Genomic DNA, 19,539 nt, shown 5'->3' with positions numbered 1-19,539 from the left:
ATTAGTGCATAGAAAATAAAATAACATTATTTAATTATTTATTTTCACTATTTATTTCACAAGCAAAACAAAGAAAACAGTTTGATGATCTATTTCTGAAGATATCTATCTCAAATGTGGTACTGTAAATTCAATTCCAAAAAGTTCACAGGCAAATTATAAAACCATGGACGTACTAAGCTAAAGATGGTATGGCAGACAAAAAGTGCTCAGTGTCAATACTAATTAGGCTGGTATGGGATGTTTTTTTGTGAAAATTACTTTAGGAACTTACCTTAATTTCTTCTTTTGCTTCCTGACAAGAGGCATAATGTCCTGCCTTAACAGCTCTACGACCCTGTTTAAGAAAATACTGAGCATGAGACCAATACAAAGCAAACCTAAAGCATCACAAGTCTGATCCTTGCTATGCTTTTAATACATAATAGGAAAAACAGAGCCCAACACCACTCACAGCACTATTAAACACCAAGAAGCAAATAAAAATTAACATCATTGTCTGTAAGAAAAAAAATCAACAACACAACGACCAAGTTGTGGGTATCTGAAGGAAAATTCATGTACACATTAAAAAGATGAAAGAGATTTCTGCACAATACTTTGAACACAAACCATATCAACTTTCCTCCTGGCACAAAGTACATGAAATAGCAGAATATAACCAGAGATATGTGCTTCCTAAACAAGTTTTCCACACCTGGGGAACAAGTGCTGACTAAGAGTTGCTCAGCCATGTGCCTTTCTTTCCTCAAGCTCCAGCAACCAGAAACAAAGATTCTATAACCAAGTGACTATAGTAGTAACTCCTAATGACTAGAAGGTGACTCTCTGATATCCCAAATGCACTAACCTCTTTATCTATAGCAGTTGTATGCAACTGGGCTTCACCAAGTTCACAGCCAAGTGCCCTTTGCAGGCTGTAGATGACATGATCATAAGAATGGTGTTCATCATTGAAAAGGACACAGTAGTAGCTGTCTACCTTCTCTCTGCTGGGAAAAAGGTAACGTATCATACAAATGAAAGTAAAATTGTAAATAGTATCCTTTCAAATACAGCTTAATTGATAGCTTGAGATGAATGCCAAATACAAATTAAAAAGTTATTCAAATAAATCAAGCATATTCTTCATGCTAATGACATCCCCCACCATCTGTGCCAGAAAAAGCCATAGAAATTATGTATCAAGTACAAAAGAGAAGTTTTGAAGTCCTTTGATATTCTATTATAATTTCCTTTCTCTGCTGTTTTATGAACCATTTGTTTTTTAATGTGATACACAGCCTTTTTCCATTTTCACAGAATCACAAAATGGTTGAGTTGGAGAGGCCCTTTAAAATTCATCTAGTCCAGCCCCCCTGCAATGAGCAGGGACATTTTCAACTATATCAGGTGGCTCAGAGTCCCATCCGACATGAGCTTGAATGTTTCCAGGGATGGTGCATCCACCAACCCTCTGGGCAACCAGTTCCAGTGTTTCACCGCCCTCATTGCAAAAACTTTCTTCCTGTATTTATCCTAAATCTACCCTCCTTGAGTTTCAAACCATTAGCCATTGTCCTACTGCAACAGACCTTGCTAACAGGTTTGTCCACATCTTTCTCTCAAGCACTGTGGAAAGTATCCTTGAAAACCTGCCAGCTCAGTTCTGCTCCCCTGCCCCTTAGCACCCCATCAGTGTCTCCCAAGGCAGCCAATGCACCTGGTGAGTCTCTCCACTCCTGACATTTCCTCCCCTGCACGAAGACCTGCCATTTCACTGTAGATCAGGGGGGCTCAGGAGCAATTCCCTTCAGTGACTGAGGGAGGACAGTCACACACTACTTTTCCCATGAAGTATTAAAAGCTTTTCTCTTCATAACTCTAGGTCATATATGCCACAGTGCTGTTTACAGGGATTTCAGCACTAATGTCTGCATGAGTATGAGACTATTTCAGGCAACATTATAATCCAAGTTGCTAATGAACTGAAAAGAAAGTTGGAAATACTCCCTACCTAATGGTGAGCTCCACAGGCAGTTCCTTCTCTTCCTCCCAGATAAGCATATCTACAATGTATTTTATCACAGAGGGAAACACTCTTCTAGAATGCTCCATAATTTCTTCATTCAACTGACATTCAGAATTCTGTAAAACATGAGATAATATTAATATGGAAAAGAATCTAAAAAAATTAAATGGGGTTTGATATAGTACCTTATTAATATTGTAGGAAATTATACTATAATATATATATATATACTGTAAATTATATATACATATGTGTACTACAATCAGGAAATAATTCTTTTCACAATTTTCAAGCAAATTAACCTCACCTAATTTCTTCTTTACAAAGTTATTTCATTGCAAGGGCTCTCAGTAGTGCTCCAACAGTTTCATATACCTGTCTCTATGCATCCATGTTTTATCCAGGCCTAGAATATGAAAGGCCTCATCAAATGTGTTAGTTTCTTTTCTAAAAATACTTCTTTAATTTTTTTTTAATTTTTATAATTTTGTTTGGTTTGTTTTTTGTTTTTTTTTTTAATTTGCATTCAAAAAAGCTGTTAAAAGCTTTCTGCATTCCCATAGACATTAAAAGTTTCCAGTGCAGACCAAGCAACAAGCTCCCCTGGTAAACAAATCACTCCTTATTGCAGCTTCAACCATTTTTATCTCTGAAATCCATTAACTTTCTTCAAAAAGAAGGACAAAAAAGTGAAGGAAAACTTTGTCTCATTTTTCTGTAAGGCCAGTGCTTTTTATTCCTTTTCCATTCAACTCTTGGACTGGAACATCAATAACAGTATGTCTGCTACAAAACCATCAGGGATTTGGGGTCTGCTTACAATGACAAATGCTGAGGTTTTTTTCATCCTAAATTATCTCAGAATGAAGGACTCTGAAAAAAACCCCAAATTTTACCTCAAGCAGCTGATTTTTCTACATTGTCTTTAGAATTCCTTGTAAGATGGCATATTTTTGTTAATATGCTCTTTTACCAGGTACAATAACCATGAGACATCCTAGCATAAAAGGTTAAGTTTCAAGGCACAGAACATTCTTTTTAGTCATAGTGACAGACCACACACCAGAAGTAACTGACAAATTCAATTGTTCACTAATGCAGTAATGTAGAAAACAGAAAAAAATAAAATCAAACTTCTAAACATTTGCTAACTGCTGGGAAACCGATTATTTGTAAATAAGAACTAATATACTTTGCAAGGAAAAGAACAAGAGACTGCAATTTCGATTCCAAATGAAAGACTCAAGCACACAAGACAGGTAGATGAAACTGCCTGCAAACAAAAAGCAAAAAGTTCAAAGGATGTCTAATATACATGTTTGAACCCAAACACCTTGACCAAGGAAATCCTGATTCAACTTGACTGAACTTGTTACATGAGTTATACAAGACATATACTGAAATAAGCACTTTTTAAAATAAGAAAGTAACATTTACAAAATTTTTTACTTCACTTTAAGCAATGTTCTTACTTCTTTTGGAGAACTTGATGCTCCAGGCTCATGTTTACTACACAGTGGTCCAGCCTTCCATGCCTCTGTATCCCCACAGTCACAAAATCCACCTCCAGTGGAGCTATGCATCTGGAAAACCCATGTATTTCAGTCATGAAATATGGCCATAAAAAGCAAGAGGAAAATAGCATTGTGAATTATTTAAATCAACCACAAATATAAATATCTACTTAAAAACAGAAGAGTCTTACCATAACTTTTTTTAGATAAAAGGAAACTTTTTATCTGTTAAAAGTTTATCTTTTACCCCTCGCAAAGGAGAAGGGGGGTAAAAGATAAACTTTTTGAGCAGAAAATAAAGAAATAAATAAATTGCTCCTACAGAAAGCTATGCAAGTCCAAACTAAATTTAACTTGAAAGTAAGTGAAAAAGCCTTTGACTGTTGAGTGTTCTTATTTATAAATGCAAAATATTTCTGGGTTTATTCACAAAATAATAGCAAAACTATGCATTCTTTAAAATTACTTCACCAAGTTAGAAAATAATATAAAAAAACAATGTGCACATTAAACAGACAGTTAGTAGTAGTTCTAACCAAAGAAAAGATGACACAATCAGCATCTAAATACATTTTTATAACTTTAACTTTGCATTGCTCTTCCAGAAGAGTACAAATTCTGAGCCTCCATTTTGGCAAAAAGTTCAGACAAAACTCAGGCAAAACCAATTACCCTTAGCTTCCTCCCAATCCCCAATCTTGTAATAACTCTAAAAAAACTCCAACCCAATAAAAAGACATTCAAAAATCTGTTATTTACTTGAAACATTTTAAAATAAGCTGATCTAATTAGACATGCTTTGAGCAGGAGGCTGGACTAGGTGACCTCCCCTGCCAACATAAATTATTCTATGAATCTATAAAGGGCACATTCTCTATTCTTTAGATGAAAATGTTACAAATCTGCTCCCATCCAACTACCTACATCCATAGCTGATGTTCTGCCTGAAGAATTTACTGAAAAACACAAAAATGAAAACAGCTTCTCAGCCCAGCTGTGGCTCCAAAGCGCTCTGTAATCATTACTGTCTGCTTTCCCTGGGTTTTCACCTTACTTGTATCCCAACAAAACTGACTAGGACTTAAGACACAACTGCCATTTTCAGTCACAGCTCTTTGCTCTGACCTACACTTCCATGAAATTGCCAAAGAGAATTATGCTGTATGCATTAATAAACACTCCTTTGTTTCTTCAATTAGCAAGCTGCTGTTCTTAGAAGCTTTACATAGCTAAAAACACAAGAGAGAGAGATTAATTCATAAATTCCAGAATTTAATTTTTCAATAGTAAAATTACTAATGGTTTATATGCAGTTCATTGTAGCCTCTAAAGCTATGAGTACCACTTCTTAAATGAAGATTTTCCTACCTTGTACCGGTGGTTCTTGTGAATGCTATTCTGGAAGCAGTCAATACAGAGCACACAAGTTGGATCAACTGCACAGTCTCTGCAACAGAAATGACAAGTGGAAAACTTTCTAAAACAAACACATGAAATTTTCATGCACAAAAGAATATGTTGCTCAAAAAAAAAAAAAAGAAAAAAGAAAAAAATTGAGATTAACAACAGATTCAAATTATAAAAACATTGATTTTCATCATCCTTCTGTGACTTGGAATAACCAGTCTTGTTAAGTTGAACCATGTGCTGAAATCTCTTGCATCAAATTCAGTCAAAAACTTGCTCAATTTCAACTTTCAAAACTTGCTTAGCAAAACTTTTTCTGGTTTTGCTAAGAATAAGCAGCTAGGAAAACCAGTGAGGACTCTGAATTAACCTTTATTATTGTTTCCAACATCAGTCAGTAGTCGGTTTGCTCATTAAACTTTTGCTACACCTCTACAAGATTATGTTTCTAACTTTTAAAACAGAAGTTAAAGTCTGAAAAGAATTCCTTACTAAATAAGCTAGGAATGCATACTTCGAATGTAACTTGTAAAGTTTCACTCATGCATTTCAATAACCTGAAAATAGGGAATTACACTCATGGGCAATCTAATTCCATTTTATCCTCTGTTTCACATACATAGTTTTATATATTGCCTTTTTCCTTAAAACATGGACATTTTTTTCTTTAAATGCATCTTTATTCTATGCAAAATGTGGATGACAGGTGCTAAATGACAAAATATCAAATTTTTTACTCTAAACCATTGTTCAACATTTAGTTCAAGCCTCATTTACAACTAAAACATCAAGGTAATTCTGATAACAGAAATAGCATCCTTCCAAACCTTCAGATTATAACAATCGTTACAATAATTTAATACTTCTGTAACATTAATTTATTACCATAACTCTACTGAAAGATTAATCAAAGTAAACAGAAGATAGAAGTGCCTGCTAGATCTGAAATTCAAGACATTCAGATTTTGAAACTGCAGAGTATCTTTTATTTTTAGTATTTCAGAAGCCTAAAGCAAACAGATACCCAGCTTCAGTTGCAGAAGTACAATACAGTACCTTGTAGAAATACTACCACATTTTTGCAAGACTGCAACCCAAAAAAAATAAGAAAGAGACCAACTCAGACATTTAGCTTTGTCTTTTTGCCTGCTGTCATACATGAACTCTGGAGAGGTAGGAAGAGAATTATTCTTGTTCTAACAGCACTAAACTGCCTTGTCCTGCTTTTTCCTTCATGCAGCTTTCTAGTACACACAGCAGGACTTCTTCAAAGACCATACTCCTTTCATGCACAACACTAGCTGATTTCTAGAAAAGGCTGAAGAGTATGTGATTGATTAAAACTTTACAGGGAAATTCATAAATAAAGTATATAGAGAGCTTTTATTTTGACACTTCCTAAATTCTAAGGAATGGATTTTTTACTGATCGTGCTTTTCATCCTTAATAATATTCTCTTACTATTTCTAATTAAATCTTCTAAGCCTTTAAAATAAACTGAAAATTAGAATAAACTATGGCAATAACATCATATTAATGCTCATCAATTGCCAGAACTGTTGCAATCTTTACATTCACCACAAAAACTGCTAGCTTTTTAATAATAATATATTTTATTCACGATACTCATTAACGTATTTGTATTAACAGGAATTAATAAAATTAATTTTATCAATTCAATGAGCTGCCACCTTTAATATACTGCAGGATGAGAAAAAAAGGTGAAAAATTACCATTGCTCACCCAGCTATTCCCAAAGCAAAGGACTGATGATGCTCAGAAATGCTGGGTTCTTTTTCAGACTTTGAAAGGGTGAGTGAGTACTGTACCCCTCAATTCAGGCACAGACTCCATATTCATACATTATCATCCAACACTTTTAACAAACAGCTTTCAGTACTTTTAGTAACTTTTCCATTTCCCTCCCCATTTCTCCACCAAAGCCTCTTTTCATACACAATTTTCCTCACTCTAAAGTGGCTTGAAATGGGAAACAAATGCCAACATTAGTTAAGAAAAGAAGTCCCATGACACAAGCAATGTCTAGTTAGCAGCACAACTGATTTTATTAAAGCACTTTGCTGCATTACCTCAGATGGGAACACTGATAACAACACATCCTCATCCTCACCTGCAGGAGTATGTGGTCTCCCCTCCTTTGAACACCTTTCCACACAGCTGGGAGGTTCCACTCTGCTGTAGTTTCTCCAGGAACATATCTGGGTCCTCCCCAAACAAATAACATTCCAGGGGGTATAATATTGCTGCCTGGACCATTTCTTCTTGTTTCTCCACCAAGGGGTCCATTTCAGCTGAGTAAATATTTGGCACATGTTTTGCCAAGCACTGTAAAAATGCAGCTTGGAAGTCGAATCTTTCATCACACCACTGCAACAAAAAGTACACCCATGGATAAACAAACAAATAAGGAAATATAAAGAAAATAGGATTACACACTTCTATTGTGAATTCACAATTCTTTCCTACATCAGAAGTCAGTTCTTTGAGCAATAAAATCCAAGAAACCATGGATTTCCAGTGATTTCTCCGCTATTTTTCACCACCTCTGTTCCTCTGAAGTCTTCTACTAAAAACACTCTAAGCCAAGAGCTGGCAAGTGCAATGTTACAGTGTTAGAGAAACCCATGCACTGAATAATTTTCAACTGCACTCTTCCCCCACAGGCCAACCAATTCACAAAGCTTGATGTCTGTTCAGCTGCTGACAAATGGAAAGCTGGGAAACGTTTGGGATTCACTCCTTTGCCTGATGATAGTCACAAAATGTCTTCTGAAAGCCTTGTTGGACTGATCATCAGAGGTCAATAGCTGCTGAGGAAGAAAGAGCCCAAATGCTCATGGAAGCTTAGTGTCATTGAGAAACCAGGCTAAAATGCAATTTCTTTTTTGTAAAACAATTAATGAAAGTACTTGTATTTTGACTTGAGGTTCTTAGTCCATAACTTCACTTCCAACTTCTTTACTTCTCCAAACAGTTCTCTCCAATTGTCCTATTACTGTCTTTCAATTCGGAATTGTATTTTTTCATATTATTCCCATGATTTAGAAATAACTTTTGGTTCTTCCTATTGCAAGTCAGTCAAGGCTCTAAAAGAGAACATCCTTTCAAACACAACCTTGGTTAAAATCCACATATCATAGAATATCCTAAGTTGGAACAGACTCACAAGGATCTTTAAGTCCAAAACAGGACAGCCCCAAAAACCACAGTGCGTGCCTAGGAGCATTGTCCAAATGCTTCTGGAACTCTGGCAAGATTGGAGCCACAACCACTTCTTCAGGAAGCTTGTTCCAGTACCAAGCCACCCTTCGGTGGAAAAACTTCTTGGTAATATCCAACCCAAATCTCTCCTGATGCAATCTCATGCTGTTCCCTCAGGTCACTCATCACCACAGGGAAGAGATGAGTGCCTGCCCCTGCTCCTCCCCTCACCAGGCAGTTGCAGACTGCAGTGAGGTCTCCCCTCACTCTCCTCCAGGCTGAACAGACCAAGTGACCCCAGCTGCTCTTCATACAGCCTCCCCCTCTAGGCCCTTTGCCATCCTTGCTGCCCTCCAATAGGTTTGCATCGTTCTTATATTGTGGGGCCCAAAACTGCACAAAAGATTAAAGATGAGCGCAAGAAAAAAAATACATTTGTAAATTCATAAAGCTCTAAAGGGTAGTTTTTCCAGGCCAGCAAGCAGGGAGCGAGCAAAGCAACCACCAAAGGGTTCAGACTGAAAGAAGAGTCAAAGAAGTAGATGACATAACTTTTTATGTGAAAAGCAAAAAATCCTCAATCCTCTATTTATTTATTTGGCCATTAATCTTCCTCAGCATTATCCTTAGGTAGCCCATTACCTCATTTATCATGGTGAAAATGCACAGCAGAAGCTGATGAAAAAGATAAGCCATGGATAATGTGGTCAAGCAGAACAGCAGATTTGCCCACAATCATATCAGAATATTCTTATTTTGTAAGTGCAGCAGCTTGATCAGTCTAGTCAGATGCCTTGAACCACAAAGCATTCAAACCTATCCCTTATTATCTGAAAATGAAGACCCATCCATGAATTGAAAGGAGACAGTTTTTTTAATTCCAATGCTAACAAATAAATCTGGTTTTGTTCCAGAATATCACCTGAACAGTAAGCACCACAGAAATTATTGGTCATAAAAGCTGTAGCATACACACATACATAATACATACGCAATCTGTATACATATACATACATGCACTCAAATATATAGATATGCATTTATTTTCACATATTGAGATCTGAGGAACAAAAAGAAAATGAAACAAATTAAATGCGTGCCTTTTTATTTTAATTAAATTATTCAAATTTTTCAACCACCTAGCAACATTTTTATTAAATAAAAGCAATGCTTACCCACGGCATAAAGACACTAAATTGCAAAAAGTAACTAGAAATTAAATCCAAATTTATCAGATACTTGCATATCAACACTGAAAAAACAAAACAAACAAAAAAATCACACTCAGCTGATGGCTCTGAGAAAGATATTCAATGGTAAGAGGCAGCTGAAAACTGAATTACCTGATCATGTGTTTATTTTTTTATGCATCTGATTTAAATGAGTAGAAGGAATTATTCTTATCATAATTAAACTTCATAATTTAGTGTTTCTGCTTAAACATGCTTCCTCCTGTAACTACTTTTTGTTTTATCTTACCTATACTGCATCATGCCTTCTTCAAATCCCCCTCCCAATTTGGTCACTGTATTTTTTAAATGCAGGAGGGTGGGATGTGGGTCCTGTAGCACACTCTGTGCTCCACAGAGAGCACAAGAGAATTTCAATGTGTCCCCTTCTAGCTCAATGACCCAGGTTCCCAGGAGATGGTGCAAGTTTAGATCTGCGCTGTCGGTCCAGAGCATGTCATAGCTTCAAGAAACACAAGGCTAAGCTTCCCTGAAAATCTGCCAGAAGTATAAAATGGGTTCTCACACAGTCAAACTCACAAGCATTTCAAGCATTCTTGTGCAAAGCTTTTAATTCTATTTAAATGTTGTTCCAAGAGAGGACAGGAAGTAGGAAAGAAGAGGGAAGAAAGGAAGCAAGAGAACTTTCTCAAGCAGGCTGTCTGCCTTCTGATAAAAACACTAAAATATATGTTCAGCCTGTACATCACCCAGGAAATATCCATATCCACAAGAGAAACAAGAACATTATTTTTCTTATTTCTAAAAACTGCACCAGGCTAAACTTCAGACCTATCCCATACCCTCTGTGCCTCCGATGAGAAATAATTTATTCCTTTCATCAAAATCTTTTTACTGTATTATGTTCAAAAGTATAAAATTACATACAAAACTTTTAACAATACAAAATCTGCCAAATAAAACACCCCCTAGATTAAACTTGATTCTTCAGCTTGACACTCTTTGTCCCCTTGTGCCCACAAATTGAAACTCAAGTTTCAGAAGTCCCACTTTCCCTCTGCTCACTCACTCCCTTACCTGAGCTCATACCAGCCAAGTGCTCAATTGCTACAGATATTAAAAACACATATGAATTGATAGGTTTTTTTGTTTTTCTTGACAGGATGAGCCATATCCAATTTTGTCTTTCATAAACACATTCCGTTTAAGAATACTACCAATAATAACAGGAACGAGAAAGAAAGAAGTGTGTAAGGAAAAAAGGGGAGGAAAAGTTAACAACACCCTCAATTCACTTTTCACCTGCTGACCAAGCATCAAATGAGATTTCTCGCCCCTATGACAAAATTTCCTTATCATTGCTGAGGTTTATTATGTACACTAATTCAGGAGCTGTTTCTTCCACGACAATTTTTGATCTACCTTCTAAGTACAGTTCTCTTGGAACTCTGAAGTCTTTTCCAAATAACAGCTTGCACGAGGCAATATTACAAAAAGCAGCTGCACTTTAACTGCATTGATTGACAAGCTGATCTTTTAGTGCAAAAGTGATTGCCTAAATTTCAAGACTATATTTAGATCTATAAATTAACCAGTGAAAAGGAATATTAATATTTATGAACATAAAACAAGAAATTATGAAGGAACAGACACTACCAGTAGCATGAGCTAAAACCTGTACCTGGTCCAGCATTCCAGTTAAAAGGAATAATAAAAAGGAATAATAAAATCCTTTGTTATGTATAGCAAAAATCTGTCAGGCACGAGACAACAATACCAGCTGCCTGTCAAAGCAGCTAGAAAAAGCAGGCTTTTAAAAGTAAATATTTCAAATGCTGGGGGCATACTGATTTCAAGCAGTGCCATGCAACATAAATACCAAATGCAAAAGGCAGCTTTACTTCAAGGCACAGAACACTTGTACAAGTTAAATAGCAATTAGCAGAACAGCATCTTAGAAAATTTTTATTCTGATATTATCTAACTGAGGAAACATATGACATTTTAAAAGGATAAATATGCACAAGTTCTTTGATAAGTAGGCAGAATACTAAAAATTTCTTTGAAAAGGAAAGTTCAAAGGATTCTTGAACTAACATTTTCATATAAGGATTCTGCTTTCAACATTTTGGCTCCATTTTTCCTTCTTATTATTTTGGTTTAAAATTGCCAGTTTTCTAATGCACTGAAAATAAAATCCAACTAGAGTACAGAACACCTAGGCATTATTTTTAGTAAAAGCGACATGAAGACAAGGCAATCCATTTCAGCCTCAAACATATATATACCAAAAAGAAGAGGCTTCAAAAATAAACACTAGAAATCTACATATTTCTTCTTCCTTGCCTTAAATGAAGGTGGATTTTTTTTTTTTTTAGGAGTATAAATTCTATCTCTGGAAGGGCACAATTCAGGGAGTTAAAACAGAAACTTAATTTGTTTTGTCACAGGAATTATGTTGTTTCACATTCTCCAACAAAGCACAGCCAATGTTTTAGTAGAGAATCTAAGCTGTAAAAATTAATCTTTAGAACTCAAATACAAAATATCTGTTTTCTGATGCATCTGTCATCTCACTTTAGCATCCAGTCTGCTCTACATGTCAGTAATTACACTAAAAGAAGGAACTTAGGTTTATAAAGTTTTTTTCCCTTGGCACAACACGGGTAACGTTCAAGACTGTCTAACGTTGTCCTAACAAAACATCAACTTCAACCTGAAGACATAAAAGAACTTTTTGATTTTTTCAGTCATTTAACTTTGGCCCCTGAGCCAAAGCAGGCTGCCAATTCATGCCTAAAGATGCTTTAATGATGCAGGTGTTTGCCCTCTTGGAATGAGACTCAAAACCAGCACAGACTAATAAAGCTTTGTCTAGAGCACAACCTACCTCGATTCCAGCAGTCACCAGCGCTGAGCTGAGCCACAGCAAATGGGTGACCAGAGAAGGACAAGCAACCACCAGCACTATCTGCTGCTGTTTCAGCTGCTGGACAGCTAAAACTAAGGTCTTCTTCAGAGTAAACAACACACAGACCTAAGCTGCTCAACTTCTTGGAAACTGCAGGTCACTTTTAAATCACAGGCACCCTCAAAACCCAAGAGCACAGCTGCAGCTCATGGGAGAAAGCGCCTGAAAGCAATCTGCTGCCCAAGGAGACAACTGGAGTCAAATCATGGCTTGTAGCTCTCTCCACCGTGCTGGAGGTATCTCTATTGTACCTCCCTACCAAATGAATACTCCAGCCTAAATATGCTGCAAAATTAGCAGGATACTACTACTAAGTAGTTGCAACAGGAAAAATAGCCAGGAAACCTGGAACTAATTTTTAAGTCTTTGGGACATGCAATCTAATCATCTTTTTTATGTTCCAAGTTTTTTGGTGAAACCTGCATTTGACAGATAGCAACATACAATTAACACCAGAGGAAGCAGAAATCTAGTACCACACCGTAAGCCAAAACAATATGCAAAATATTTTGGGGGACAAGTTATTCTCCCTATAAAAATAACAAAATCATCTTTGCAGTTACTTATTTTGTGAGACTTTGAAATTTAATTTGAAGTTCTGACTACTTATTTGACATAATTTTAATTTTGTTTCTAGAGAAACAAAGGAAATACTTTTATTCTTTCTTTAATCCTTAACATCCATCCTGTGGTCTCCTACATTTGAAGGAACATAACATCCATGAAATGTTTCAGCAAGCACCAGGCTGCACTTCAAAACACACAACTACAGTGAATATTTACAAAGAAGTAATTCATTGATGGAAGGATTGGGGGGTGCAGGGGGTAGAAAACAACACCACTGCTTTTTTTTAATTCTCTGTGTATTCACACTTATTTTCCATTTATCATCAATTTTAAGGTCCACTGTACACGCTAATTCTGCACTGAAAGAATGTGCAGAAATATCCAGGTGATTCTATCCATATTTAGCACTCACTCAGCATCCCTCAAATACTTTCCCTTATACAAGAACCTGTTTATTCCTAACTTCTCTGCTGCTGTGACATCTAGGAGACACTGAAACAGTTATATGCTATCAGGAATATTCACTGCTTTCTCCTGAAGCCACATACCTCTCACAACTGCAATACTGTAATGGGACTAGAGCAACCACATGTTGTGCACTTTATGTGGACTCAAGCAAAGATAACAGATACCACCCTCACAATCAGCTCACCCCTGCACTAACAAAAGTCACAAACATTACCGAGTGTAAGTAGACAGGAGAGAAAAAACCACAGCACTACCAGATGCTGTAACAATGTCAAAGAACTTCAGTAAACAAACAGGGATGCAAACAGGACTTGGGCCATGCTCCAGTTACCTGCTGCAGCTTTCACAGCTCCATTCCTTGGACACTGACACAAGTGTGCAGTAAACACTGTTCTGCCAATATGCTGCACGGCTCTAAATACAGCAGCTTTGACCGTGTGCATTTCAGGGCTTAGATAAAGGATATGATGGCTTACCTAAAACAAAGTTTTAAACAAATTTGGCTTAGCAAAGTAAAATTATATGGACGTGTCATCTGGTCTAAGCAGGTCAGTTCAGTTTAGAAGACACTGCAACTCCAAATAAGAGGCCTGACTCAGATTTCACTAATTTCAAGAAACAACCTGCACATGAATATGAATATCCCTTCCATATTACTGCTTGATTAGGACACATCCAGGGTAGCAGGAGTCCTCATATACATTTCGTCAGCTATGTAACAGCACTGAATGACACAAGAGATCTGAAATACATTAAAATGCACAAGTGCCTATATCGTGCTTTACATTATGAAACTGAAATTTGGAATTTTCCTGTCTTTAAAGAAAATATCCTAATAGTTAAAGCTTTTCTCTTCTTGTGCACTACTTACATCTCACCTTTTGTTACGAGTTCTGACTGATGGCAAAAGAAAGAACCTTTAAAAAAAAAACAAACCTTTTCTTTGCAAATATTACTGAGAAGGTACACACACATGAACATTTGAAGATTCAGTGTAAATTTAAAATCCTTCAAATAGCTTAATATCAAGGCCCTGCTCCAGGTAGCAGACACAAAAGCAGGCAGGAGTCAAACCAGAATTTGTTTAGAATACAAATGGACAACCAACCAAGGGCAAGATCCAGCCTGCAAAGCAGGCTTTTGTCAAGCCACCAGCAATGTCTGCTAGCCAACTACTGGACAAGCCAAGTCCAGCCCATCAGCCATCTAAACTGTGGATGCTGTTGGGAAAGGAAAGAAAGTAAACCCGAGTTTGGCAGACAAGGTTTACTACTGAATTAGCATTAAATTCAGCCCACTTTCCTCCAGGGCAGCTCAGAAAGCAATACAGCCACTATGGAGAAGCAGATGCCCAGACAGGACCTGAATTCCAACTAATGCAGTGAAACACCAAGTTCAGTATTTTCACCCACAGTCACCCGAGCTGAAGTGCTGGAGGTGAATGCAGAGAAGACACCACGGACTTGGGCTGGGTGCAGAAGAGTTTACTACCCCAGCCATCACCATCCATTCCAGAGTCAGGCTGGCTCCTGCAGAATCATTCAGGTAATCCTGCATCATGCACCCAGCGTTCTGGGAAGGCTTGCAGCCACACGTGGTGCTGCACTGCAGCCAACAGCACCCAAAGCCAGGGATGAACAGAGGAGCCAGAGTCTGTCTGACTGCTCAGACATTCAGACAGATTTGACAAGTTCAGTTTGACAAGCCCAAGCTCACCCTATTTAACCAGTTCTTTCCAATCCACACCACTGTCCAATTCTAGCACCACAGTAACTTTCAGAACAGTTCTGCACAGGGAAAGCACAAGTCAGGCAGGATATATTAATTCTAGCTACTTAGTACCATCTTTAGGACAGCAATAAATTGGGGATACTGCTTCCAGATTACAGCAGTCTCCAGCATCACTATAGCCAGGTTTGCTGTCTGACATGACAAATGCTGTCAGACACAACCTAAGTACCCATCTCAGGCTCTTCTTCTCCCTTCTTATAACATACCCTCAGCCCCTGCTCCCTGTCAAATCCCTGCATTTTGCTTGGATGTATGGCAGGCAACACGGTCTGGATGGCCAGCTACCTTCATTGGAATTCTAATTCTGGTCCAGACACTTTCAATTGGCTGAAATCACATAAAAAGTAAGACAACTTAGTGCACCAGCATCACCTTTGAGCAGCTAAGGATCTCTCCAACAACTCTCTCCTCGTTTTTCCAAATACCACTGTTACCAGCTGTATGGATTGCTTGGGCTAACTCAGCCTCTGATGTCCCCAATTAACGAAGGTTGATTGCACTGCTTTGCTGCTGATTGCCTCTACTACCCTCAGTACCACTGACTTTAGGCACAGCTCACAAGCTTAAGAACTCGCCTGTCTTGGGCTGCAATTTTTGACACTATGCAGTCAAATCACATTTTTCCTAGTTTAAAATCAAGTTGTTCCTGATTGAAAAAAAAAAAAAAAAAAAAAAAAAACAGAAATATCCAGCACTTAAGAATGAACTTAAGAATGAACTCTGTGACTAAAGGGCCATTTCTAATGATTTGCAGATACTTAAAATTCTGAGAAGGGTACAGGGAATAATGGTTGTTGGCTTAGTGCTGCCACACGTAAGACAAGTTCCATGAGTAAACAGCTTTCTACTTTTATTAGTGGTGTGTAGCATCATGCAAAAAGTAGCTATTCTACAGGCTTGCCAGCACCCAATTTTTAAACACCAGCAGTCAACAGTTTCAAAACTATACTATGTGTGCAGACTGTTACAGAAAATAAAATATTAAATATAAAGTGCCTCATACACATCCATCTGCCTTCCTTTCTTAAGTTCTCAGCCTCTGGGTTTTAAACTCCTCCTAATAAAGTGTTTCAAAAACAGTAATCACTACACAAGTTTGTGGAGGAAACCACAGAAGGCACCTATGGGCTACCACTAGACAGGGTCAACAGCAAATTGTGCTCAATAACAAAGTACGAAATCCATATACAATTATTTTGCAGAACGAAAATAGAAACAATATTTCTGTTCAATAAATAACTGTTTCCTATCTTCTTTCTAAATTATACTATTTGTTGCTCCACACAATAATTTGTTATTCAGCCTTTTTTTTTCCACAGTGGAGTCACCTTTAATTGAGAAAGGTAAAGGACTATGGTTAAAATGCGCATATACACTACAAGGTTTAAAGGACAGCTTCTGAAGCTTTCCAAAGTTTGATCTCATTCGATTCAGCCATTAAGCGCAACTGAAGACCCGGGACAGGGGCTGAGAGATGCAGCGGGGAACTGAGCCAAACCGCGTCCCCGTGGGCCCGTGACAGCTGGCTCCCCGCTCCCGGGGCAGAGGCGGCGAGCCCCGGAGCCGCAGCCAGCGCAGGCCGCCGGGAGCGGGTGCGCAGCCGCGCCCGCCGCCGGCACGGGGGCACCGGGCCGCCCGCTCCGGCCCCAACGCCCAGGCCGCGCCCCGACTGGAGCTGCCGCCTCCCGCTGGCTCCGGCGGTGCGGAGCGGCGCGTCCCAGCCCTCCATGGCGCAACTCGGCAGCCGCGGAGAGCCAGCCCGGGTCGGCCGAGCGGCGGGGCGGCAGCGCGGGGAGGGCACGGGCTGCTCCCGAGGGCGGGCAAAGGGAACCGCGCCGCGGCGCCGGTCTGCAGCCTCACCATAGCTCGCTCTGGGGCCTGCGCGGGGGCCCGGCCGCCCGCCGCTCTCGCCACGGGACTTCTGTCGGCTCCGTCCGCCATTTTGAGAGCGAGGGACGCGGCCGGCGGCGCCGTCACGGCCCGGAAGGAGCCGGCGCCGTCACCGGGCGCTGCGCCCGCAGCCCAGGGCCCGCCCCGCGCGCAGCCGCCGCCGCGCGGGGCCTCGGTAGCGCCTCCTGCGGGAGGCCCAGCAGGGCCGGGCCGGGGCCGCTCGGAACGGCCGGCGCGCGAAGCTCGTGTGGGGGCTGTGCGCTGAGCTGCGCCGTGAGGCTCCTGTGCAGGCGCTTGAACTGTACCGTCTGCTGCGTGTGCGCTTCGCGCCCTGCATCACGGAGTCACAGAGTCACAGAATCGATTAGGGTGGAAAAGACCTCTGAGATAATCGAATCCAAGCTGTGACCGAACACCACCTCATCATCCAGCCTGTGTCACTGGGTGTCTCGTCCACTCTTTCCTAAACCATTTGCAGGGACACTGACTCCACCTCCCTGGACAGCCCATTCCAATGTTTAATCACTGTTTCGGTGAAGAAATTCTTTGTAATGTCTAACCTAAACTTCCCGTGGTGCAGGGGACTATGTCCCCTCATCTTATTGCTAGCAAGATAATAGCACAAGTAATTTCATCTACACAGGTGCAAAGTCACACCACTTCCATGTGGCTCCCATATGGGCTAAGCAAAGGGAAAATTTTATTAACTTGGTGTAGGAGGCAACAGTAGCTTTAGGCAAATGCCTAAAGACCAAAAGATCTCCAAGATCAAAATTTTTCCTCCGCACCTCCTTCCAACAGCATATCATAACTGTTCTGGGTGTTTAGCAGATTTGGCAGATTAGGGCATTTAGGATCTTGATTGATAGGTGACAAACACGGCCTATGCATTGCTGGAAGTTTTCCAGATTGTTGCAGTCCAGTTCCACAATTCCCTGTGTTTGCACCTTCCTAAGGCCGAGGAAATAGACAGATAGCCATAGCATTGGATCTTGAGGTCCATATCGAATGCCTGATATCTTGGATATTGGGAAGACTGCCTCCTCCCACTGTTTCAAGCCTCCAAGCAGCTTTTTGACTTTCTTTAGTTATCAGTATGGATGGGATAAAGTTTACAGGTAACCTTTTTCAGGTATATTCAATAATTTTTTGCACTGCACACAGCCACAGGTACTCTGAAAGTTCTTCTTTTATATCTTCAGAACATCTGAATGTAGTTCCTCTGCCATATCTACCAGTCATCTTCATATTAAGAAGTCCTGCAAACTTTTTTATATTACTGAAATCTGTCACTTAAAATCACCATCACTGAGACAGGTTTAAGTATGAAGTGTAAAAAATACAAAGTGAATTTTGCCATGAGATAATTAACAATTTAATCTTGTTCTGACTGTCTGTATTGCTGATCTGTACACAATTCTTTTCAGTAGCATGGCTGCCCGCTAACCAGAAGTGTTGTTTGCACAACAACCAAGTATGGACTGTAATTACTGGAGTCCTCTACCTGTTTTGGTTTCAACACTAGCAATTGTATAATCCAGCTCCCAAGGTAGCTGAGCAAGAGAAGCAAGGCAGAATTCCAGGACAGCTACAAACCCAGTCAGGCAGCAGGAGGGCTCCCTGCAGCCCCCCGTGCTGCAAGGCAAGCAGCTTGCCTGGCCACCTCTTTTAGCTAACTGTCAGTGTGGGTTTGCTTTACTGTGGGACTTTTAGAAGTTATGCTAATGTAAATCAACTGCTTTAATTGAACAAGACTTACTGTTAGATGTATTTTTAAAAATTATTATTAAAAAAAAAAGTTGGAACCTACATGCACTGGAGAGCAAAGAAAGTGTCAGCAAACGTCTTAAAAAAAAACAAATTGGCACCATTGCCCAGGCAGAAATGGGACAAAACAAGATCTCCATGGATACTACAGTAATAGAGGAAAGAAGAAGAACAAAACAGGAATTCAGATCAATTTTAATACAGACAAAATGCTTGACAGCCTTGCTAGAGCTAAAATAAAATGGTGGGGCTAAAATAAATGGAAGACAGTGAGCAAGCCCCAGTTCTCAAGATTACTCTTGAAGATTACCAGGGTTGCTGATTGATGTTTATTTACAAATATTTCTTCAGGGTGTTTTTTTGGAGGGAAGAGTACACAAGCAAGATGAAAGGCAGCTGAAAAAAACCAAAGCAAACATACATGAAGTCCTGCAAAAGAGTAACTAAATTATGAAGAACATCTAAAAAGATGTGTCTTATATTAATGCAGTCTAATTGATCTGAAACTGTTTTTTCTTGATCAATCAAAACTAATAATTATCAATGCTAAAAAGCAAATCTTTGTCCAATGACAAATTATATGAGAAAATATAATTACAACTAAACAACATTGAATTAGAAACTTCTAATACCTGAAGTCGTTTGAGAATATTATGTTAAATAACAAAGAGTGATGTGAAGTGACAGAAGCTTTTTCACCTAAACTCATACTTAAGATGGGAAGAAAAAATCTCAACAGTA

General features: G+C 39.1%; 1 protein-coding gene across 4 annotated transcripts in view; it reads right to left on the bottom strand.

Moving 5' to 3' along the window:
* Positions 1 to 17,101, bottom strand: part of UBR1 (ubiquitin protein ligase E3 component n-recognin 1) — a 58,584-nt gene extending 41,483 nt beyond the window's left edge. For 2 of the 4 annotated variants that reach the window (XM_058025881.1, XM_058025884.1), the window contains exons 1-7: positions 17,002 to 17,101; positions 7,064 to 7,320; positions 4,894 to 4,972; positions 3,484 to 3,594; positions 1,997 to 2,127; positions 851 to 992; positions 275 to 337 (exon numbers count right to left, since the gene is read on the bottom strand). In XM_058025881.1, coding sequence (XP_057881864.1) covers positions 275 to 337; positions 851 to 992; positions 1,997 to 2,127; positions 3,484 to 3,594; positions 4,894 to 4,972; positions 7,064 to 7,320; positions 17,002 to 17,082 — 864 coding nt within the window. In that variant the 5' untranslated portion in view covers positions 17,083 to 17,101. The remainder of the gene's footprint in view (positions 1 to 274; positions 338 to 850; positions 993 to 1,996; positions 2,128 to 3,483; positions 3,595 to 4,893; positions 4,973 to 7,063; positions 7,321 to 17,001) is intronic. The other 2 variants (XM_058025882.1, XM_058025885.1) reach the window with 1 other exon arrangement.
* Between the last annotated feature and the right edge of the window lie 2,438 nt (positions 17,102 to 19,539).

This window comes from Melospiza georgiana, chromosome 6 (assembly GCF_028018845.1).
Source record: "Melospiza georgiana isolate bMelGeo1 chromosome 6, bMelGeo1.pri, whole genome shotgun sequence".
In the NCBI taxonomy this organism is placed as follows: Eukaryota; Metazoa; Chordata; class Aves; order Passeriformes; family Passerellidae; genus Melospiza; species Melospiza georgiana.
This window is presented reverse-complemented; position numbering and strand designations above follow the sequence as displayed.